General features: G+C 39.8%; 2 protein-coding genes across 7 annotated transcripts in view; both read left to right on the top strand.

Annotated features, from left to right (window-relative positions):
• The window catches only part of G2e3 (G2/M-phase specific E3 ubiquitin protein ligase), a 35,927-nt gene extending 17,144 nt beyond the window's left edge, over window positions 1-18,783 (top strand). For 5 of the 6 annotated variants that reach the window (XM_059279640.1, XM_059279639.1, XM_059279638.1 and 2 more), the window contains 10 exons: window positions 4,142-4,248; window positions 5,022-5,138; window positions 7,348-7,472; window positions 7,578-7,707; window positions 8,141-8,209; window positions 9,150-9,457; window positions 11,737-11,918; window positions 13,513-13,685; window positions 17,299-17,489; window positions 18,399-18,783. In XM_059279640.1, the coding sequence (XP_059135623.1) occupies window positions 4,142-4,248; window positions 5,022-5,138; window positions 7,348-7,472; window positions 7,578-7,707; window positions 8,141-8,209; window positions 9,150-9,457; window positions 11,737-11,918; window positions 13,513-13,685; window positions 17,299-17,489; window positions 18,399-18,691 (1,695 nt within the window). In that variant the 3' untranslated portion in view covers window positions 18,692-18,783. The remainder of the gene's footprint in view (window positions 1-4,141; window positions 4,249-5,021; window positions 5,139-7,347; window positions 7,473-7,577; window positions 7,708-8,140; window positions 8,210-9,149; window positions 9,458-11,736; window positions 11,919-13,512; window positions 13,686-17,298; window positions 17,490-18,398) is intronic. The other variant, XM_059279643.1, reaches the window with a different exon arrangement.
• A 4,751-nt stretch (window positions 18,784-23,534) lies between these two features.
• The window catches only part of Scfd1 (sec1 family domain containing 1), an 82,447-nt gene continuing 81,703 nt past the window's right edge, over window positions 23,535-24,278 (top strand). Inside the window, exon 1 of the mRNA XM_059279644.1 lies at window positions 23,535-23,659. Coding sequence (XP_059135627.1) covers window positions 23,608-23,659 — 52 coding nt within the window. The 5' untranslated portion in view covers window positions 23,535-23,607. The remainder of the gene's footprint in view (window positions 23,660-24,278) is intronic.

Below are 24,278 nucleotides of genomic sequence, written 5' to 3' on the forward strand. Positions count from 1 at the left end.
AGCCTGACTGATTCCTGCTTTGTTGTTATTGTTGTTGTTTTGGTTTTGTTTTCTGTTTTTTGAGACAGGGTTTCTCTGTGTAGCTTTTTTTGGAGCCTGTCCTGGAACTCACTCTGTAGACCAGGCTGGCCTTGAACTCACAGAGATTCACCTGCCTCTGCCTCCCGAGTGCTGGGATTAAAGGCGTGCGCCGCCGCCGCCCGGCTGCTTTTTTTTTTTTTTTTTTAAATGTAGTCTCTTGAACTTATATACTTAGGTTATTCAGTTAAAAGTAGTAAATTGGAGCCTATTTTGTTGAAAATGTTTGTAATTTCGTTAATTCTCGATTACATATGTGTTAGTACCAGAAAGTATAGTTAATAAACATTATCATGAAGTGCAATTCTTAACTATTGAAGAAATTCATTTTATGTGAGAGACTCCTCCCCCCCTCCCCGAGACAGGGTTTCTCTGTGTAGTTTTGGTTTCCTGTCCTGGATCTCGCTCTGTAGACCAGGCTGGTCTTAAAGATTTGTATTTAGGTGACATTAATTATTGACAAGTGTGTTTTAATTTTGTAAAGATTTGCTTTGTATCTGTTAGTAATAAAGCAAACAGAGTTCTTCGATTTGAGCTAATGTTCACGTGAGTTTTAATAAGCACTTTGAAAACTAGAAGCACTGGGCTGGGATCTAGCTTGCTGTAGAGTGCCCCCCCACCCCACCCCCAACCCCACACCCCCCCTTCTCTGTGGAGAGAGCTGAGACAGACCCTAGAGATAATGCTGTTAACAAAAAACTTAGTGCTGTTTTTAAAAACATTTAATTTAGACTTCTCTCCACATAGAAACTTGACTATTATATGCCAATAAACTGTTGCTGTAATTAATTAGAGCACACTAACTCCTGTCACTTTCTCTAACAGGATCTATAGAGACTTCCACTCTTGATTCCAGAATCTAAAAATCAGAAATATACCCTCTAGCTCACAGTGTGTGGTTAAGCAGTATTCTTTTGAACTACTTGGATTACTACATACAGAAACTTTGTGAGGAGAGACTAGACATTAAATGAAAAGAATAGTGTTTACACAGTTTGGATTTCTCCATCGGTCTTGGGGTCCGTGACATGTTCTGTTCTAGCCGGTCGGTTTGTCTCTGGGTTTCTGTGCTTTCCTTTGCTACCAGGTGCTTCTCTGTATCTCAGCTCCCATGATTGGTGAGATTGCATCTCTCCGTCGTTTCCTGTGTGTGTACCATGTGCCAAGAGTCCGAGCCTGTGTGTGTACCGTGTGCCAGGAGTCCAAGCCTGTGTGTGTACCGCGTGCCAGGAGTCCGAGCCTGTGTGTGTACCGCGTGCCAGGAGTCCGAGCCTGTGTATATACTGCGGGCCAGGAGTCCAAGCCTGTGTGTGTACCGCGTGCCAGGAGTCCGAGCCTGTGTGTGTACCGCGTGCCAGGAGTCCGAGCCTGTGTGTGTACCGCGGGCCAGGAGTCCGATCCTGTGTGTGTACCGCGTGCCAGGAGTCCGAGCCTGTGTGTGTACCGCGTGCCAGGAGTCCGAGCCTGTGTGTGTACCGCGGGCCAGGAGTCCGAGCCTGTGTATATACTGCGGGCCAAGAGTCCGAGCCTGTGTATATACTGCGGGCCAAGAGTCCAAGCCTGTGTGTGTACCGTGTGTAAGGAGTCCGAGCCTGTGTGTGTACCGCGGGCCACGAGTCCGAGCCTGTGTATATACTGCGGGCCAAGAGTCCAAGCCTGTGTGTGTACCGTGTGTAAGGAGTCCGATCCTGTGTGTGTACCGTGTGTAAGGAGTCCGATCCTGTGTGTGTACCGTGTGTCAGGAGTCCGAGCCTGTGTGTGTACCGCGGGCCAGGAGTCCGATCCTGTGTGTGTACCGCGGGCCAGGAGTCCGATCCTGTGTATATACCGCGGGCCAGGAGTCCGATCCTGTGTGTGTACCGCGGGCCAGGAGTCCGAGCCTGTGTGTGTACCGCGGGCCAGGAGTCCGAGCCTGTGTGTGTACCGCGGGCCAGGAGTCCGAGCCTGTGTGTGTACCGCGGGCCAGGAGTCCGAGCCTGTGTGTGTACCGCGGGCCAGGAGTCCGAGCCTGTGTGTGTACCGCGGGCCAGGAGTCCGATCCTGTGTATATACCGCGGGCCAGGAGTCCGAGCCTGTGTGTGTACCGCGGGCCAGGAGCCCGAGCCTGTGTGTGTACCGCGGGCCAGGAGCCCGATCCTGTGTGTGTACCGCGGGCCAGGAGCCCGAGCCTGTGTGTGTACCGCGGGCCAGGAGTCCGAGCCTGTGTGTGTACCGCGGGCCAGGAGTCCGAGCCTGTGTGTGTACCGCGGGCCAGGAGTCCGATCCTGCAGTCCTGCCCTTCACCATCCATCCACTGTCTCTCTCTAAACTACTAATTGTTAGAGATACCTTATTTCCTGTCAGTTATGCTCTCCTTGAAGCTTCTCTTTTTCTGGATTTAATTCACCTCTGTAGTCTTATTATTTAGTTCAGTTTGGTCAGATGTCCTATCAAAATATATTATTAATTATAGTTTTCCTAATTATGTGTTCTCTGTCTTGCCATGGAGACTTCCCTTGAAATGTCTTTCATCCTTTTTTTCTTGGCACACATCTACTTCTAAAACTTAGCTTTTTTCTCACTATCTCTGACAATATTTTATTATAATCAGTGGGTTTTTTCTCTTTATTCCATGTCTATTCTTTGAAAAAAAAAACAAAAAAACAGGACTTACAAAGCCAGGCATGGCAGCCCTGGTCTGTAACCTCAGCCTGGACCATTGTGGAACATTAGTGAAAGGCATCAGAGATGGACGGGTTCTTGGAACTCACTGGAAAGTCAGTCTAGCTGAATAGGTGGATCCTGGCTTCAGTAACTGACCCTATCTCAAAATAATTAAGTGAAAAGACTGACATCAGCCTCTGGCCTCCACATGCACACCCATGCACCCCGATGCACACACAGGTACACATTTACACAGATAACACTTTCACATGATACTGCAGTTGTGTGCTTACTCACTGGAATTCAGAGTTTACTAGTTTTGTTACACAGCATTGTTTGTCATCTAGAAAGTAGAACTTAAGTGAACATGTATTGCTAGTTTTGGGGGAGGACTCTAGACTGTGTAGTTTCGTTTTGTTTTTTTCTTTAAAGATTTATTTATTATGTATACAGTGTTCTGACTATATGGTTGCCTGCAGGCCCAAAGAGGGCACCAGACAGTTGTGAGCCTCCATATGGGTGCTGGGAATTGAACTCAGGTCCTCTGGAAGAGCAGCCAGTGCTCTTAACTGCTGAGCCATCTCTCCAGCCCAACTATATAGTTTCTTATATCCCACTGAATGTCCTCTGTGGCTTCTGATTGTGTATTTGCTGTATAGCACTGATAAAACATTCAGTATTTTTCTTTTGAGGGTAAAATCAAAATTGAGTTAAAAACAGAAGTAATAATATTTATATAACAATAAACATCTATTCAAATACTGAAGATTTCCATTGTTTCTCCTTATTCTGTGGAGGACAAAGCAATATTTAGAAAATGAAATTGTATTAAGTGTCTGTGCTGGTTAGTTTTTGGCAACTTAACAAACTAGGTACACCTGGGAAGAGAGAATCTCAGTTGTGGCTTGGCCTTCAACAGATTGGCCTAGGAGCATGTCTGTGGGGTGTGGACTACACAGATGGAGGAGGGTCTAGCCTACTGTTGACAGAAGCTACCCCATGACGGTTTGTCCTGGGTAGTACAAGAATAGTATCAGATCCTGAGCTGGAAGCTGCTACTCTCTGCTCCAGGCTCCTGCCCTGAGTTTCTTCCCTCAGTGATGTCCTAGGAGCTGTAAGACAAAATCAACTCCTTTCTCCCAAAGTTGTTTTCACCCATGTTTTCTCATAGCAGCAGAAAGCCAACTAGAGCAGTATTCAGTCTGAGACAGTAAATCAGTGACTGCTGCACGATCCAGAATTCTGTTTTCATGAGATGTTTTCACACATTAGAAAGGCTGTCCGTGTTTCGGGGACTGCTTATAGTTCTAGGAGCCGTTGGCACAGAAAGGGATAGACAGCATGTGTTCTGTTAGTTATATAATTCACAACCTGATGAAAGATGCATTGCTAACAATAGATTTTCCGTTTTCTGCTGTAGGTGCAAGCAATAAATGCAGGAGTGTATTTCTTTAGGTGTACACTATGCAATAATACCGACATCTTTCAGAAAGAGATGTTGAGAATGGGAATTCATATTCCTGAAAAGTGAGTAACATTTGGCTTTTTGACCAAAAAGCATTTAACTATAGTATTTAGTAATATTAAAAATGACAATTTATGCCTTAATAGTGATGATGGCTAAGTCGCCATGTCACACGGTCGAGCGCCTGCTCCCAGACGGCCCGCTCTTGAAGGACAGGCACTGAGATGTCACTGTCTCGTTAGCTGATGTGTCTCTCAGTAACTCAGTTAAGTCTAGTTCTGGTTGATTTCTATAGCATCTTGAAGTTGGTATTCCTGGATGATCTAAGACAGACTAAATAGGTTTAAAATGAAAAAGAAGAATTTTAGTAATGCCAGAAGATGAGAAATCCCAAGTAGTGGTTCTAAGCTTGAAAGTAAACATTGGGTCCCAGTCCTTGGGAGGCTTAAGGTGTGCAGGACAACATGGGCTGTGAAGTGAGTCTCAGGTTTGCCTGGACTACAGTCTTGGGTCAGGGAGAGAGCAAAAGAAACATGAAAACAAACACACTTAATAATCCCAGCACTTGAGAAACTGGGGAGAGGAACTTGAGCTTGAAGCTAGCCTAGGGTACAACAACAAAAATTGGAAATGAAGTACTAGAAAAATAAAGGTTTTAAGAAATTTCTGTTCAACTTTTCACTTAGTGTTTGAAAGTTAACTGTGAAACTGACTTTAAGGTAAAGTAACAATGGATTTCTATGTTGAGAAGAACAGCCTAAAAAGGCTTTGTCCTTGTTTCTAAATTATCAACTCTGTTAGACCAACTCGCTTTTTCTGTCTTACTTCATTGTAGAGATGCATCCTGGGAATTAGAAGAAAATGCCTATGAAGAACTGCTGCAAAGCCATGACCGTTGTGACGTTCGAAGATGTCACTGTAAAGAAGGGCGAGACTATAATGAACCGAATAGGTATTTCTGCAAGTAGTGTTGTGTTTAGTTGGTCCTTACTAAGACGGTAGCGTTTCTAGATAATGAAATATAGTTTTCCTCTTCGGGTGTTTGAGATGAAGTACGTTTATTATTAAGTGTGTATGTTTACAGAGAAATTTCTGTAGTCAACATAGTAACCTTTTTTGGGGAAATTTTCATAAGGCTATTCCAAGTTGAGGGATGCTATTAATGTTAATTACACACAGCTCCTATAACAAAGCAATGAAGACTGGGTGGTACTTTAGGGCTAGAAGTCCAAGACCTAGGGACCTATGGCTTTTGCTTTCTTCAGAAGCTTTGCGAGGAGGTGAAGGCAGGTGACGCCTCCTCACTGTTTCCTCATGGTTGTCACTGTTATCTGTGCTGATGTAGTCTCCCTTAACAGAGGAGGCTTCAGGTACAGGAGACTTGTTTTCCATGAAGTGAGTCTCTTGTATCAGCTCCTGCCTGTGAAGAATCACTGAGCACTGGCCAGCTTTGAAGCTTCCTATTGTATCCCAGGTCCCCTAAGCTGCATCTACTATTTGAGATTGCTGTCACTTTTGCCTTTTCTCTTGGGACACACATAGCTGTTACTTGGATGCTTGCTTTATAATTGTTTGCCTTTCATCCCAATAAGACCAAGGTAGTGTTAGTAAAAGGCACCTTAGTGTAGTATGTAGCATGGGTCTGAAGCCAAGGGAGCCTGGGTTGGAAACTTCCCTCTAAGGCATACAGGCATATAAGATCAGGGAAATTAGCCCTCTGTGATGAGTTTCCTCTTCTTAAAGACTATGCATAGTAGCGGCTTTCTCCACTTTCAAAATTGTAAACGTCTAACACTGTGTGTAAAGAATGCGAAGGGGGCCTGCAATGTCACAAACACTTTAGCTGCCATCTTCCTCACTGTGAGTGAGTAGAACTGGTTTGTGGAGCGGGGGAGTCAGGCACCTATGACCAGATGCTCACACATGCAGTGTAGGCCCCTATGCCCTATCCATTCACACTCTCAGGAGGAAGAGGCCCACACAGCCAGCTGTTGGAAAAACAGCTACCCAACTTGCCACCTATGTTTCCACATATTTAGGGAATATATTTGTTTCTGTACAAAAGATTGTGTCCTCATGCCCTCACAATGTGGAAGAAGCTTCATGTCCAACACCGTTATGGCATACTGTGTGCTAGCCTGTTTTATGTCAGCCTGACACAAGCTAATCCTCTGAGAAAACGCCTCCGTAAGATCCTTCTGTAGGGCATTTTCTTAGTGATTGACAGGGAGGGCCGACCATTGTGGGTAGTACCATCCCTGGCCTGGTGGTCCTGAGTTCTGTAAGAAAGCAGGCTGAGCAAGCCAGTACGCAGCACTCCTCCATGGCCTCTGCATCAACCTCTGTCCCCAGGGTCCTGCCCTGTGTTCTCTCAGTGATAGTCCTATAAACACTTTCCTCCCCAAGTTACTTTTGGTCTTGGTGTTTTATCACAGCAGTGGAAACCCTAATACACACACCTATATGGAAATGTCTATGGATTGTCATATCACAGGTGACAATGGGAGACAAGGAGAGAGGAGTAGAGATAAAAGAAAATATGAATATGAGCCAGGAACAAACTCTAGATTTGATTGCATTACACAGCACCTGAAATGTCAGGGCAATGTTTTTTATTGTTTTGGTTTTGGAAATACTGCATACCTTTGTACTGCAAATTGTGTATCAGACATAGTGAACAGTAGTCTCTCTCTGAATGTAATCTATCTCCAAATGTTAAAGAAAATGTTTTTGTCCTTATCATAAACCTTTCTGATACTTACATTCTTTGTTTATATGTATCTATCAGTATACATTTAGGTTTTTAAGATCAGGATGTTTAGAGGAAGAGATTATAAATATTAAACGAAAGAGGGAAGATACTTTAGAGTCAGATGTGGTGTGGCATTCCTAGAATCCCAGCACTTGGGAGGACAAGGTAGCAAGATCATTAGCTAACGGCCAGCAAGGGCTGCACAGTGACTCCAGGCCAACCTGGAGTGCCTAGCTAGACCCGGCCCAAATCATTCAGTACTTTAGTGGGGGAAATTTGATATTGAAGGCGTAGTCTTTTCCTTCCTCTGGAAGGTTGGTGTGGTGTATGACAGGCCTGGACGTTAGGTGGTGATCTGAATGCCTCGCACTCACAGAACATGCAGATATACTTTTCTTTATGTCCGCAGCAAATGGGAAGTAAAGCGCTGTCACTGTTGCGGATCGAGTGGAACCCACTTAGCCTGCTCCTCCCTACAGTCATGTGAACAAAACTGGGAGTGTTTGGACTGTAGAAGAATCAGCTACAATCCAGGTAATAGTTTGTAATTTTGACCAAAGTTGCTTTTGTTTAAGTGCATGTTGTTGAAAATGTTTACCTATGTTTCTGTTAAGCTAACCTCGGGATTTAAATATGTAGATTTCCGAAAGGCCTCCAAACACCCATTAGCCAACTCTACTAATGTGACAGTTACTGATTGCCTGTTGGAGGAGTCCTCACCTAAGCTCCCCAGACAGTCACCTGGAGCCCAGCATAAAGAATTACTGAGGTATGTTTTTTGATTTTAGAAAAATAGAAAAATCACTTTGAAAAAAATTAATGATGTCAGATGCCACACACACTTAGGATATTAGCTGATCACACAGTTGTTGAGAAGAATGAGTTTTCAAACTGTAGGACCCAACATGGGATGTATGAAGTCAAGGAAAGGTGGGAGGAAACAGAATAGCTTGGCATGGTCACTTACCAGTAGTCTTAGCTACATAATGAATTTGAGACCAGCCTGGGTTACATGTGAACATGTATATATCATAAAGAAAAGGAGGAGGGGAGGAGGGAGGAAAGGGGGGAAAACAAGAAAGCAAGTTATCAGGCTACATTAATCAATTACAGTATTTTTCTTCTTTTATACTGAGTCATATAAAGTAATTTTAAAGATATAACATCCTGGAAAATATCTTTACAACATTATTCAATTACAGACTAAAGCAAGAGGTTCAATTATCAACCATACCGTGTCCCTCTATAAAAGAGTCCTGTTTAGCACAAAGGTTGGTTTCTTGATATTATAACCATTGTTTACTTTATATATAGTTAATGTCAGGATCCTTAAGTGAATAATTGCTCCTTACAAATTCAACTAAAAAACTCTTTATAATAATTTGTTACTTTTATATTAAAATTATTCATTGTCTTAAGTTCATATAGTTTGAAAATAATTTTAATATTTAGGTTTCCAAAGATGTTGCTTTAGAGAAACTTGGCTGCTTGTTTCTGTTTTAGCATCCAGTCATATGCTTGAAGAGCAGCATTGACATTCCCAAGGAGCAAGGAGTCAACTGCTATAATAAAATGTGGCTGCAATGTGTGGGGGAGGACAGTGGTAGATGATTCATGTACATGAGTACATTAAGTTCTACCTACAGATGGAAACCCTGGGGCAGAAAGAAGTTAAGCTAACTCATGTGCTTCCCGTGGATGCTCATACACAGAGGTTCTGATTGTGCAGATGGGACTCAAGGATTTGCATTTGTAACTAGTTCATAGGTGATGCTGTTAGTCTAAGACTGTTACACTAAAAGATATTTAAGGGAATGTGAGTTTTGTTGATAATATTAGTTGTATTATCAGTTATAGCTGTGCTGTTGAAAAGACATTATTGATACAATTGAGTTGTTTTAGCTATTGGCCGGGAAGTAAAAATTTGAACTTCATACCCTTAAACTTGAATCCACTGAATTAGACATTCAAATAATCTTCCGTATTCTTGGAAATGATTATAAGTTGGTAGAAGATTAGATTGGGGGAATTTTAAAGCAGATAATCAGGTAAATGTTTTTGGTTTTGGTTCCAGTATCATCAAAAGACTATCTTTTTAAGTTAAAAACAGAACATATAAACAAAAAGAACTACTACAGTAATGTTGTATAGCTGTTATTTCACATAAACTACTTTAAAGTAATGTTCTTTATTTGAATTTGTGTTTTCTAGGCAAGGCAACAAATTTAGGAGAGACATTTCAACAATATTGGTAGAGTTAGGAGTCCAAATTAAAAAGAAAGCTAAGAGATTATACATTAACAAAGCCAATGTGTGGAAGAGTGCCTTAGAGCAGTTCCAGAGTCAGAAGTTTAACCCAACATGCACCATTGAAGTAGTATATGTTAATGAAAATGATAAATTTGGAAGAGAACATCCTGGATCAAAGCAGGAATTTCTGAGTCACTTAATGCAACATCTTGAGACTTCACCTTTGTTTGAAGGGCCTTTGTCAAAGAACTTGACTCTAAATTCTCAAGGTAATTATTATTATACATACTGAAGATAGCATGTATCGCCAAAACTAGATAGTTGGTTATGATTAAGATTCTTTAAGTATATCTGGAATAAATAATTTGCATTTGTTGATGAATGAGAATTTGATATTTTAAAAAGTTAAGATTTAAGAATATCTGGGCTGGAGAAATAGCTTAGTGGTTAAGAATGCTTCCTGTGCTTACAGAGGACTCAAGTTTGATTTCCAGCACCCACATCAAGCAGCTCATAACTACCTGTAACTCCAGCTTCAGGGCATCCAACACCTATGCTCCCCATGGGCACCTGGCTCTTTTGCACACACATAGACAACACATAAAGTAATTCTTACATCTGTATTATAGCAGTCTGCTTAATGATTTCACAATTAAATATGTTAATTTTGGACTTTATTCATTTGAATATCATTTGACTAGCATCACCAAATGAAATGGATAATTATTTGGGCTCTTGTTCATTCTTTTTGGTTTTTTGAGACAAGGTGTCTTTGTGTATCTTTGGCTGTCCTGGACTTTCTCTGTAGAGCAGGCTGGTCTCAAATTCAGAGATCAGTCTGCCTCTGCCTCCCAAGTGTAGCCACCACCACAACAAGCCTTTGTTCATTCTTATACTTAAGCACTCTGTGTGAGTGTGTGTGTGTGTGTGTGTTTACAACATGGAATTTGTGTTTAGTTTTATGATTCATGTGTAACTTTTTTTTTTTTAAATGCAGTAAGGCTTAGCCCAGGGTCTTGGAAATGCAACACAAATGTGGGGCCACTGCCCTGGAGACGACTCTTTTATATGTATTTTGTATACAAGGTTTTCCTTCCTTTTTTTTTTCCTTCTTTTCAAGACAGGGTTTCTCTGTGTAGCCTGGCTGTCCTGGAACTCACTCTGTAGACCAGGCTGGCCTCAAACTCAGAGATCTGCCTGCCTCTGCTCCCAAAGTGCTGGGATTTAAGGTTTTCCTTTAGAAATTAACAACAGGTAATTCAGTATTCTTAGGAGTTTTTTCCTATAACAAGGAAATTGAAAAGGAGTAAGAAGATTTATTAGATTTGAGTTTCTTCCTTTATCATTGCCTGAAGCATGATGTTTTTTCTATTTATAGTATAAACAGTTTAGTTCTCCCACCCCCCACCCCAAACTCTCCCAAATAATTAGTCATGTTAACTCAGGGTAGTGGTGGCACAGTGGAAGGCGCAGAGATGTAAGCTATGAAACCTGAACTCAAGTCTGCTTTATCTACCTACGTAGTGGCTTTCATTTCTATTACCCTCCCTGGACATGAGTCTTTTTTTTTTTTTTCCAGCTGTAAACTGTAGCTTCAAATAGGATTATTGTTGAAGATAGAATATTTTAAATGTTACTTGTTAATAAATTGTTTTGAAGAACTAGTATAAGTAGAAACTAACATTTACATATCTTCCTCACCCATCATCGTTGGTAAAATATTGTGAATAAGTTTTAAAAGAAGTACTTAAAGCTGTGAGTGTGTGGTATGGTAGCATAGAGTGTTGGGAGTAAATCTCCCTTGTTCTGATTCACTAATACCATATGTATGAACTAATCTGATCAGATCATGAATTTGAACAAGAATATGTAAACAGATAGTGATTACAACATTATGTCTTACAGTTAAAATGTCACATAACCTGGATAGCCAGGAGTAAGGGGTGCTTTGTACTTCAGTATATTCTAGTCTCATGCATCTATAGTTTTTAACTAATTCAAGTTTGAGAAAATTTTACAGTATTGCAGAACCCAACTATGTGTATATTTATTTAATGGCAGATAAAAATAAGCCAGAGGATTTACATTTATTGTGATACAAATCATTATAGTTACAATTTTAAAGATTTTATTTTTTTTCATGTGAATGAGTATTTTGCTTGCATGTATGTCTGTGCACGACTTGTGTGCCTGGTGCCTTCAAAGATCAGAAAAGGGTGCCAGGTGGCTTAGACCTGGAGTTAGAGTTGATTGTGAGCCTCCATGGGTGCTGGAAAGTAAAGTCATGTTCTCTGCAAGTGCCAAGCCATCACTCCAGCCCCTGGTTATCAGGATTTTATTTTCCCATAGATTTCCATTTTTGTTCTATAATGGGATATGTATATCCAGGGAGAAGCTTTTCAGTAGACTTCTAGGATGTCCAGGATGGTAGCTTCTTATGGTTGTTTTATCAATGTTTAGATTTTTAAATTAATTTTGAGCTCTATATGTCTTCACTGTAAATGATGGTTAATTTAGATACTCAGTTTATTTTCATCTGTATTTACAGCTCTGAAAGAGAACCTTTACTATGAAGCTGGCAAAATGCTTGCCATTTCTTTAGTTCATGGTGGCCCTGCACCTGGTTTCTTCTCGGAAACTTTGTTTAACTGTCTTGCTTATGGACCAGAAAATACTCTTCCAATATTGGATGATGTTTCGGACTTTGATGTGGCACAAATTATAATCAAGGTAAGAAAAATAATCTGTTTATTAAAATATGAATTACATTCCAGCTGCATTTTAATATAAGTAATAGCTGTGGTATGTTTACCCAAAGGGTTCAGAACCAAGTTAGAAACCAGTCTAGCTGGGCATGGTTGAGCATGTTTATACAAACCTCACCATTTAAGAGTTCAAGGCCTGCAGCAGCCAGAAGAAGACATCTGATCCCCTGAAGCTGTGTGTGCCACCCGATTTGTTTGTTGGGAACAGATCACCAGTCCTGAAAGAGCAACATGTGCTCTTTTCTTCTGAGCCATCTCTGCACCTACCCTTTGTAAATTTTAGAATCGATTTGTCAAGCCCAACATGCTTTCATTTTTACTTATTATATGTGTGTGTTGCGTGCCTGTCATGGCACACATTTGGAGGTATGAAGACAATGCAGCTTTCAGCAATCAGTTCTCTCCCTCTACTCTGGAACCCAGGGAGGAATTCAGGTCTTCATCCTTGTGTGGCCAAGGATTTTACCTGCTGAGTCATCTTGACAGCACACTAATATGTTTTATAAGACAAAAGCTATTTTCTTCTCCCAGTCCAAAGATTTTCCTTGCTTTTTCTCAGAGACATTTTTATTTATAAGAAAAGAGATCATTTTCATTCTTTCTTACTGTATTTTCCCAAGTATATCCAAAGTTACCATTATATAAAAGTGGCAATCTGACTTTCATTGTTTCTAATGTGACTATTATATCAAACTCATTTGTAGTCTAATATATCTACCAATTCTTCCAATTCGTGAAATACTATATGTACTGAACTGTTTTATCATTGAAGACAGGATACTGAATGAATAAATATCTTAACCTCTGAATTTAAGTTTTAGAAAAAGCACAGAAGATGAATGTTACTATACTATACGGCCATGGAGTTAGACAATGTTTCAGTTATATATAAGAAAATATAGATGTTTAAGATCTGTTTTCTTGGGTTGTAGAGTAGGAACTAGCAAATTATAGTCTGTAGGATTTGTTGGATGTGGCATGTGTTCATGCCATAGTGCACATGTGGATGTCAGAAGGCAACCTGTAGGTGTTGATTTTTCTCTTTCCATCATGGGATTTCCAGGATCGAAAAGGACCTCTAATATATTTCGTGGCATAATTTTATTCTACCCTGTTGTACTGAAGAGTTGACTATAGGGCTGGAGAAATGGTCCAGCAGTTAAGAGTGCAAACTGTGGCTTGGCACAATGCTGAACGCCTTCAATCCCAGCTCTTGGGGGTCAGAGGCAGGCGGATCCTATAACTCATGGTCAGCCTAGTCTGCATAGAGAATTCCACACCAGCCAAAGAACTGCAGTTAGACACTGCCTCAAAACACACACAAAAAGAGATGGTGCTGCTTTTGGCTGTAGACCCAAATTATCCCAGCACCAATGGCAGGCAGCCCACAACCACTTGAAACTCCAGATCCTATAGGCACCTGCATTCACAAGCGCAAACCCACACACATACACGTTTTCTAAAAATGGAGTATAAAATATGTATCCATCTGAATTGTAGCTGTCACTCGGAATAAATGGGTAAAGTGAGCCCAACGTGTTTCTTGCCTTGTGTTACAGATAAATACCGCAGCTAATTTGAACAGTTTGAACTCAGTAATAAACGAATGCTATAGCTACCTAGAAGTTACTGGATGTTTAAGACTTATAACGACATTGAGTGATAAATCTATGTTGGTAAAAGACATCCTTTTCTACCATGTAATTAAGAGAGTCCAAGCACCCTTTGAGAGGTAAGCCATTTGTTTCTATGTTCAAGAGTCTCTCAAATTACATTTAAAGTGGTTATTTGGTAATAAATACAAATGTTTAATTTCCGAGACTGTTAATGCGATTTAAAATAATACTTTAAAGCTTAACCTCCCACCAGAAGTCCTGTTCTAATTCTGTTTAGAATTACATGAATGTGTTTTTCAAGGAGAAAATAATCAGCACTTCAATTAGTTGTGATTTTTCTAATGAGAACTCACTTAAAAGCTGTAACCAATTGACTGCGATCTCTACTCGTGCATGTAACCACTATTGAGCACCTCTCCTCTGCTGGTAAACTAGGCTGGCCTGTACCTCAGATCCTCCTGCCTCTGCTGGGATTATTTGTGTGCTTCCACAATTGGCCGAACTTCCTTTTTTTTTCCCCTTAATTTATTCTTCTCAATAATCCTGACTGCAGTTTCCCCTCCCCTCTGTCTCCTCTTCCCTGTCCCTTCTTCCCCAGATCTACTCCTCCTCCTTTTCCTTCAGTAAAGAACAGGCCTCCCAGAGATCTCAACCAAACGTGGTATAACAAGTTACAAAAGACTGAGTACACATCCCCTATCAAGGCTGGGCAAGACAACTCAGTAGGAGGAGAAGGGTCCCAAGAGCAGGCAAGAGTCAGAGACAGCCCCTGCTCCCACTATAACTATAACATATATGCCGAGGAACTAGCTCAGGCGTATTCAGTCTCTGTGAGCCCTGGTTAGTTGATTTTGTGGGTTTTCTAGTGGTGTCCTTGACACCCCCTCTGGCTCCTACAATCCTTCCTCTCTTTGACAGGATTCCCCAAGCTCTGCCTAACGTTTGCTGGATGAAGCCTCTCTGATACTTATGCTAGATTCTGGTCTCTGACTGTAGTAGAATATCATTAGGAATCATACCACTGTCTTTCTTTTTTTTTTCCCCCCCCATTTGTGTTTGGTTCTACCCTAGGTCTCTGGGCTATTTGACCTTTGGTTTCTGGCCCTCCAGGCAGTGTCAGGCATTGGCTCCTAATCCTGGTGTTGGTCTCAAGTTGGACCAGTCATTGGGTGGCCACTCCTACAAGTTCTGTGCCACCTTTATCCCTGCACATCTTGCAAGCAGGACATCTTGCAGGTCAAAGGTTATGTGGCTGCGTTGGTGTCCCAGTCCCTCCACTGGAAGCTTTGCCTGGTTATGGAAGATGGCCAGTTCAGGCTCTGTATCCTCCATTGCTAGGAGTCTTCTCTAGGCTCGCCCTTGTAGATTCCAGGGAGTTTCCATTGCACTAGGTTTCTACCTCACTTCTAAATCACCTGCCCCCAATTCCAGCTGTCTCTCACAGTATTCTCACTCTCCAACCGCCCCTACACCCTTGTCCCCCATCCTGATCCCTCCTATTTCCATCTCCACCCACCCCCTTAAAAAAATAATTATGTGGATGTTCCTGAGTGTATGTTTGAGCACCATTTGTGTACAAGAGCCCACAGAGGTCAGAAGAAGGTGTTAGATCCCCTGGAATGGGAGTTACAAATGATTGTAAGCCACCATGTGAGTACTGGGAACCAAACTCAGATCTTTTGCAAGAACAGTATGTGGGTGTGGCTGTGGTAGGTGGTGGGTGGTGTGGTGAGTGGCGTGGTAGGTGGTGTGTGTGTGTGTGTGTGTGTGTGTGTGTGTGTGTGTGTTCTCATGTGTGCTTGTGCGCATGCACATGTTTGTGTGTTTACCTATATGTGTACCTGTATGTAGAGGCCAAAGGACAACTTCACCTCTTTTTTTGAGAAAGGGAGTCTCTCAGGCCTGGAACTCCTTCCCGGGGATCCACCTACCTCCATCTTTTTAAGAATGAGCTAACAAGAGTGCACCACAACATCCAGCTTTTTCATTTGGACTCTGAGTTAAGGATGAGGCCTGCTTGCAAGGAAACACTTTGCTGACCGAGCTCTTTCCCCAGCCCTTGAATGGCGCAAACCAATAGATACTTGTTACCATAAATATTAAACCAATAGATACTTGTTACCATAAATATTAAACCAATAGATACTTGTTACCATAAATATTAAACCAATAGATACTTGTTACCATAAATATCAAACCAGTAGATACTTGTTACCATAAATATTAAACCAGTAGATACTTGTTACCATAAATATTAAGGACAGAAGTCAAAAATTCAAGTACGATAGAGCTTCAGCTTTTCTGAGATGTTCAGGAAAAAATTCTTTCTGAGGCACCATTTGGTTTATGGTTCTGTAACTTGGATCTCTGACTCATTCCCATTGCCTATTTAGGCGTGTCTTTTCCTAGTGTCATTGGATTAGGGCCAGCAATAACTATCTTAAACTGGATTATGGCATCTCAAAATCCTTTCCCTTAATTCTGTCTATGAGGCTGGGGTTTTTTTGTTTGTTTTGTTTTGTGTTTTTGTTTTGGTTTTGGTTTTTTTTCCAAATTAAAGTACTAGGGAATAGTATAGGGAGACCAGCATGTAATTTACTTTTGAACCAGTCAGGTTTTATTCTGGCCCATTGCTATGCCAACAGTATGGAAAATGAACTGGGAAGGTTTACTCATTTGTCACATAGACCAGTTATAAGTGTTTTATAATAAGGTTGTGGCCATGGTATGCTGAGAAATTTACAAAGGATTTCAGAATAGGAAACATAGGACTTGATATCTAAGAAGAAAGGAGACTTAAGGTTGATCTCAAAATTTAGCCATGCTGCGTTGAAATAATGGAACCAATTATAATTATTTGTGGCTCACATTTTGATATTATTGTCATTTGATTTCTTTGAGGCTTCTGAAAGCCTTTACCTCCCAGTACTGTTAAACTGTCAGTGGAGTTTCAGTGTCAGTGCTATAAACATAAATTTAGAAGACAGTTTGACAACATGACTGGTTAGCAAAGTAAAAGTAGCTCCTTCCTAGGGGCTATGGCACAGAGTTTTGATCAGTTTTACAGTACCAGTCATCCTTTCTGCAGAGCAAGCCTTAAATCCAAACAAAGTGATTGGTTACCCCCAAAATAGCCTTGCCACTGTGGTACCAGTGAACACATCTTGCCTGGCAGGTTAGTATTGTGGTATGCATGGCCTAATCTTGGCTGAGACCATTGATGGTTTCTCCCTCAGCACCTTGCACAGCATCTTTGGCACTGTGAAAACTAATCAGTAGGGAGGGGAGGGCGTTGCCTGTGGGGCTAGAGATTGTGATTTCCCTGTTTCTAAGAGTCAGTGTTCATGGTGCTTCTGTCAGTAATGTTTTACCATGTAGTTGTGTAGGCAACCAAGAGCAATGGCTGGACTCACCATTTTGCAGACCTCTAAGCCCCCCTACTTCCGGGAATTATTCCTAGGCTTTCCGCTTAACAACCCTATTGTATTGTCAAACCATGCAAGGTAGTATTTATCACTTTGAATAAAATAGTTTCAAAACTAGTGATGTAAAATAATCATTAATACATTACTTGTTGATTTAAAAGTATATCCTAGTATTTTATCTCATATCTTAATGCATGTAATAGTTTTTGTTGGACTGTTTTTTCAATCAGCTATTTATAAAATGCCAGATAAATTTCCTATACAATACACGTCTGTATATTGACTCATTGTTTCTCTTCTCAAGTTTTAAGCAGGGTCTGAAAACGCTTGGTGTTTTAGAGAAAATTCAAACTTACCCAGAAGTATTTTATAACATCCTTTGTCATAAACCTGAGAATCTTTCTGCAAAAATCCTTAGTGATCTTTTCACAATCCAGGGATTACCAGATGTACAAGCTTTGAGGTTTTGGAACAGTTACTTACAGGCTATAGAAGGTATGTGGATTCTTTTCAGTATATTTACTAGGTTTTTTGCTCTTGCCAATAAGAAAACTTAAATCTGTTGTTTGTATTTACAAAGGAAACAAGTTACCCAGCATACTTATATCATAAGTGTGTGTGTGTGTGTGTGTGTGTGTAAGAAGGAAAGCAATTTTCTTAAAAAAAAAAAAAAAAAAAAAACTTAAAAAAAATAACTAAAGCCTTAAATATGGATGTTAGTACCAGCAAAGAGCAGGTGTAAGGCTGATTTCTACTTCATCCTTTTAAAATCAACTGATTATTCTGTATCTACTTTATTCACTACTCAATTAGTATTTGTTAATAAGTATTAATTATATTGTTCCTTTTTTTTTAAAAGAGAAAATTTTAACTTTCTTTTTTTTTTTTTTTAAAGATTTATTTATTTATTATGTATACAGAAGCGGGTGCCAAATCTCATTACAGATGGTTGTGAGCCACCATGTGGGTGCTGGGAATTGAACTCAGGACCTCTGGAAGAGCAGTTGGTGCTCTTAACCTCTGAACCATCTCTCCAGCCCAATTTTAACTTTCAAATTGAAATTTTCTTGAAATTTTTGGTTTTTACCATGTACTGTTTTCAGCATTTGTTAAGCTATCATATTAATTAATGATTACATAAAAGGATATAATAAATAGGTAAGCTGGGTTTTTTTGTTTTTGGGTTTTTGTTGTTGTTTTTTGTCATACATTAAGATTCACTTATTGAATGTACCGCTTAGGATACATTGTGATGTAGTTTGCCCTACATGAATGGTGGAATCCATTCCAGCCATTGTTTTCAGTCTAGTTGGAAAGAGTCTATGCTGACAATATGTTTTGTAGATTTTTCTGTTGTCTCTAATTGCTAATTACTTTTAGTAATTGTCTCTAATTACTTTTCAGATGGTAAATCGGCAACAACAATGGAAGACATTCTTATTTTTGCAACTGGGTGTAGTTCCATCCCACCTGCTGGATTTAAACCCCCTCCTTCAATTGAATGTCTACATATGGATTTTCCTGTTGGAAACAAATGTAACAACTGTTTAGCTCTACCAATCACCAACACATATAAAGAGTTTCAAGAAAATATGGATTTTGCCATAAAAGACACTCTAAGACTAGAAAAGGAAGAAGAGTCTCGATCACTCCCTTGGACATTAAAGGATTCTTCTAATGAAGAAATGCTTCTTTAAAGGCTGCTATTGATAACTGTATCTATTAATCATCACTTTTGAACATTCTGGCCAGCTTCTTGGCTCAATAAAATTTATGTCTCTCTTCCAAAGGGATGTTTTGGCTTCTGAACCACTGAGGGTTTGGTCAAGACATTCTGGTCGTATTGGGTGGTAGCTTTCTGTTATTGTGCTTTCTTCATAACTTCAGTGTAAATATTCGTAGAATGGTTGTGCGAACTATTCAGCTGTACAGGTGCTCAGCTATATCAGCATGACATAAGAAAAGCTCTGTCCTCGCTTTTCAAATTAGATTTACCGGTATAGAATGAACGCCATAGCTTTTGCAGTTTTCCATTTTTCTGTCTGTTTGTCTTTTTTTTTTTGTCATTTGTTTTTCTCTACATAGCCCTGGTTGTCCTGGGACTGGCTATGTGAACAAGGCTGTCAAATTTCTATATTTTAAAGCATTAAATAGAGAAGTTGGAAAGTCATCTCATAAAACAGCTATGGATATGCTTTTCTATGGTTTAATTTTTAAATGTTTTTGTAATTAAGTGACCAATCCAACAATTAAATAATGACTAGTTGGAAATCCTGTATAAAAAGCAGAGCTATACATATAATTCTGGAAAATTTATGGGTACTGCTGATATGTTTGCAGGTGTACTTTTAAATGCCTTAGAAAGCACATCTTGTTCACTGCCTTGTATAGTCAGTGTGTCTCACATGTCTGAACAATCTCTGACTGTCGTGGTTTGGCTACATTACAGCTATTTATTATCAAGATCGTTGTACGATTGTAAGATCTTACCATAGCATTCTATATTTACTTTCTTTGCTTTCAAAAGTTACATTGTATAAGCAATAAATAATTTAAAACTACAAATAGTAAAAAAAAAAAAAACTCTAATTTTGCCACATAGATATGTGTAATGTATTTTGTATATTCTTTATAAACTATTTATTTTTCAATTTTTATTATTTTTGTGATGGGGTCTGTCTATAGAGCCTTACCTGTTCTAAATGTGCGGTCCTCCAGCCTTAGTCACTTAGATGCTGGGGTTATGATGTACACCAATGTTCCCAGCAATGGTTACTCTTTTGACTATATGAATAATACAAGAGTAACAGGAATCGTGTGCTTAAATCAGCTCAAGATATTTATATATAGTCTCTAGCAGGGTATCATGGCACACACCTGCAATCCATGCTCTTGGGAGGCTAAGTCGGGAGGATCAGGAGTGACAGCAATTTTAAGGCCACTGTGGGCTACAAGAGACCCCGCCTTGACAAATAAGTGGAGGGGCCACTCACAGTAACGTCTTTATATTCGTGGCCTTACAAATCTAGTGCCCTAATCTATTATAAAATATAAGGAAGACGAAGCCCCAAGTTTCACTTTAAAATATCATGGGAGGTTAAGGGGAAAAAAAAAAAAACAGAACTGATTTGATATTGGTAATGTGCTTCTTAATGCCAAAGGAAAAAACTCAAATGTAATCGTAGTATCATTTTGTTTGTTACCTCAGAAGCCTTCGAGTTGTACTTAACTAATAAAGTTCCTTTTTTTTTTTCAGACTTGAGCATTTAGCATTAAGGCATTTCTTTATCTTATATTACATTTTGCTGGATTTTCAAAAGTAATTAAATGATCCATCTTCGAATATTTTAAACCTCAAACTCAGCAGGCAGGTTTAATTCCAAGTGTGTTGATAAATGGGATCTTGACATCTTAACCTAGTTAGTTCTCACGTTTTAAAGGCTGTTGTGTTAGGATATGGAGCCTTGGGCTGCCTACAAGTTGTATTTCGCTGTTACTGCACTTATTGTATCTGTAACCAGGGCCTTAGTGGTAAGATGGTATCAGTAATAACATGATATTTACTTCTTAAAGTGAAACAATCAGATTGTAAAAGGTATTCTGGTTTGAAGGTTTTGTTAGCATGGATATAGGTTAATCAGTGAAACTGCAACGTTACTGTGTCATAATTTTTCCTGTTCTGTGTTATAGCATAGTTCTTACATTCAATTTTAAGTACTTAGTTTCAGTATTATGAAGGAACAGTTTTGTGTTTGGTTAAGTAAAAAGCCTGCACTAGCATGGTCTCTGTTGTCCCCCTAATTATACTGGAAGCTTTTGTTACCTGTACATTCCACGTTAAAATGCAAAGGGACATACACAGGTAAGTTTTCCCAGTGACTTTGCCTTAGCATCCAGTCACACAGAAGTGGTAAGAACTAGAGTCTGTTGATAAACACAGTTACTATCACATCATTGTTATAAGGTAGTGGTTATGCTTCAGATAATGCAGTGTCAAGCATGAGAGCACAATTAATGATGCATGACTTGAATGTATATTATCTGTAACTTAAGAATATTTGCAGCCCTTGAAAGAGACCAAATTTTCAATACTGATTTTGACCATTTTCAAATATCCAAATCTACTTTGATACCTACTGCACACCAGATACTGTTCTCAGAAACAGTTTGTATTTCAAACTGTTTAAAATATAATTAAAACACATAGTGCTGAGGGTATATAGCCCAGTGATAGAGTGGTTTGCCTAGCTAGCATGTGTATGACCTTGGGTTTCATCCACATGTCACCAAAAATTTAAGGAAAAAGGCATGAAAACTTTCAATAAAGTTTCTAAATGTTTTTATGCCACCAAATGTCAAGTCCTCATATAAATTAAATAACTTACTGGAATCTTTCTTAGGGGTTGGTTACTATTGTTGTAATGAAACACCATGACCAAAAGCAACTTGGGGAAGAAAGGGTTTATTTTGCTTACACTTCCATATCACTGTTTGTCATTGAGGGAAGTCAAGGCAGGAACCTTTAGGCAGGAGTTGATGCAGAAGCCATGAATGATTGCTTAAGGCTTACTGGCCAGCTGTCCATGGCTTTCTCATTTGCTTTCTTACAGAACCTAAGACCAACAGCCCAGGGGTGGCACCACACACAGTGAGCTGGCCCTCCCCCATCAATCACTAGCTAAGAAAACACCCTTCAGGCTTGCTCATAAGACCGCCTGGTCTTATGGAGGCATTTTTTTTCAATTGAGGATTCTTTGCCTTCGATGTCTCTACCTGTGTCAAGAATGTAATAAGGACATGATTCTTTTTTGATGCAAATATTTCTCATTTTCCCTTTTTATTAGCATATAATTGTACAAAACAATGTATCATGACATACATGTATGTCATGAACTTTGGTCACATTCCTCCTCTTATTATGTCATACTTAGCCCCTGCTCACTCCCACTAGTCTCAACCAAATACTCCACTTACAAGGTTAGCAATCTTATTAAAGTGGGTAAGATCCAAGATACTTTATTCTTCAAGTTTGAGAGATCGTGGAACCCTTAAGAAGTGAATTGTTCTGGGCTATTATACTATGATAAAACTATCCCCAAATGTGGTTTAATTAAGCCAAAAAATCTGGAGTCAGATATACACAACTACAGTAAATTAACATTCTGAAGCCATGATTTTTATTCTGATTATAATAATACAAGGTAAGTATAATAAGACCAAGAGAAAATATTGGTATTTGCTTTGCAAGGACTGTTTTATATAGTTATTCTTCTGTGGGGTGTATTTTTCTTTATGTTTATTCCCTACACTACACACTATTCAACAGAAACACACTGTATAAATGTTTGCATTGTCTTAGTATTTTATATTAATGTGCCGTATAGTCTTGGAAGGAGTTTATGGTCGAACTTAAATGGTTAAATGGCAAATTTGTACTGAAAAGTGGGAATGCTCAGGTGACTAAAACTGAACTCACTGCAAGGTGGAAATGCCATTATGCTTCATAGTTTGTGGATGCTAGAATCCAGAATATTTTCCTTAAGGCAGAAACTGTTAATTTTCACTACAACACACCTAGGTTGTTGAAGCTTCCTTTAAAATATTAGTAATAGCACTGAAGAAAACCTCAATAAACATTCTATTTGATTTCCTAATGCATGTGTCAGCTATAAAATAAAAGCTTTAATTCTTGCAGAATCCTGATTCTAGGCTAATGTATTTCTGGTGGTTTAAAAAACAAGAGCCTGTTATCATTTTATAAAGATAAACATCTTTTTTTTTTTATCTGTCAAATAGAGCCCATGTTTTTATTGTAAAATGTAATCTTGCCTTTAAAAAATAGAAAAAATAATTTTGTTATTTCGAAAGCCAAATTTTTGAAGGTATGATTTTTATCTCAGAATCCGATTGCTTCAGAATTAACCCTTTAATGAAATGTTATCAGTGAATTCACTGAATTGGTAATAAGTTGTCGTATATATTTTTTGACATTCATAAAATCTATTATATAAATGGTCGATAAGGGATTTGTTTCATAATTACAGAGTTTAAAATGTACCAAACCAGGCTGTGATCATCCAGATTCTTTTCAGAATAATGTTCGTGGTTGTTTTGAATTCGCACTGCCATTTGGCGGCTCCGTGATTTTTTACCCTAGCTGACCAAAACCATAAAGCTAGGTCGTTTTGTTTATGAAATGAGACAGAAATTTGCAGCGTTTGTAGTAAACGTTTTCAGAGAAAATAGGGAAAGGGCATATTTCTGCTGTAAAGGGAATCCCGAAAATGCAGTTCCCAGCGTTTCATACAGTCTTGTAATTTTTACGACGTTTTAAACCCTGTGAAAAGCGCGGTATCGACCAGACGGCGGGACCTACATCACATGTCCCCGCCCAGAGAAGCAATTGAAGAGAAGCAAACCTCGGAAGGATCGGCTGGCTTGGTCGGAAGCGCTGCTGGAAAACCCGGAAACACCGACATCTGGGACGAAGGACCAGGGCTGGACGGAGGGGGCGGGTCGGCTCCCTCTAGGCCCGCCCTCTGATTCCGCTTCCTTCCGGGGCGGGAGGGTGAGCCACGTCATCTTCAGGCACCCGGTGCCAGCCGGGCAGTGGATGGTGGGAAGCAAGATGGCGGCAACTGCCAGCATTCGGGAGAGGCAAACAGGTATTCGGTATTCCTTCTCTGCAGTTCGTGCTTGAGCAGAGCAGCGATCTGTCTGTCTGTCTGTCGCCTGCGCTGGTCGTGCGCGCAGCTCGGAGTGGAGCTTCTTTAGCTGCGGCCCTTTGAAGTTGTAGGAAGAAAAGACTAGCTTTACAGCCTTTGCCTGTGGTACAAGAGAAGGAGCTTCAGTAGGCTGGTTGCTGCACTGCTCCATTTCTTTTTGTTAAACTGCTGAGCTTCAGGAGGCCATCCCAGCTAGGATTGGCAGCTGGTATTTTCTTTCTTATATTGCCATTTAACAAGGACTGTAGATTTGTGTTTCTCCGTATTTCAGGTCTCCCAGGCTCGCTTGGTTTTCACTTTCAGTTCTAAGGTCTTTCAAAACTGTTTCCAACATTTGCGCCGTAATCACAAAACCTAAGTATTCTTCTCAGAGCTCCTTACTTTATGCCATCTTCTTTGGACCAGTCTTGGGAGAACCTGAAGAAAAATGCCAGGTGATAATGACTTCCTTCTGCCGCTTGCTGGAAGGGACTGGAGAATGTCAAATTAGCAGCGTCCCATTTCAATTGTTCGACAGATTAGTAATATTAAAGTGGTATAATAGTTGTATCTTAAGTAG

Source organism: Peromyscus eremicus, chromosome 14 (genome assembly GCF_949786415.1).
Source record: "Peromyscus eremicus chromosome 14, PerEre_H2_v1, whole genome shotgun sequence".
Lineage (NCBI taxonomy): Eukaryota > Metazoa > Chordata > Mammalia > Rodentia > Cricetidae > Peromyscus > Peromyscus eremicus.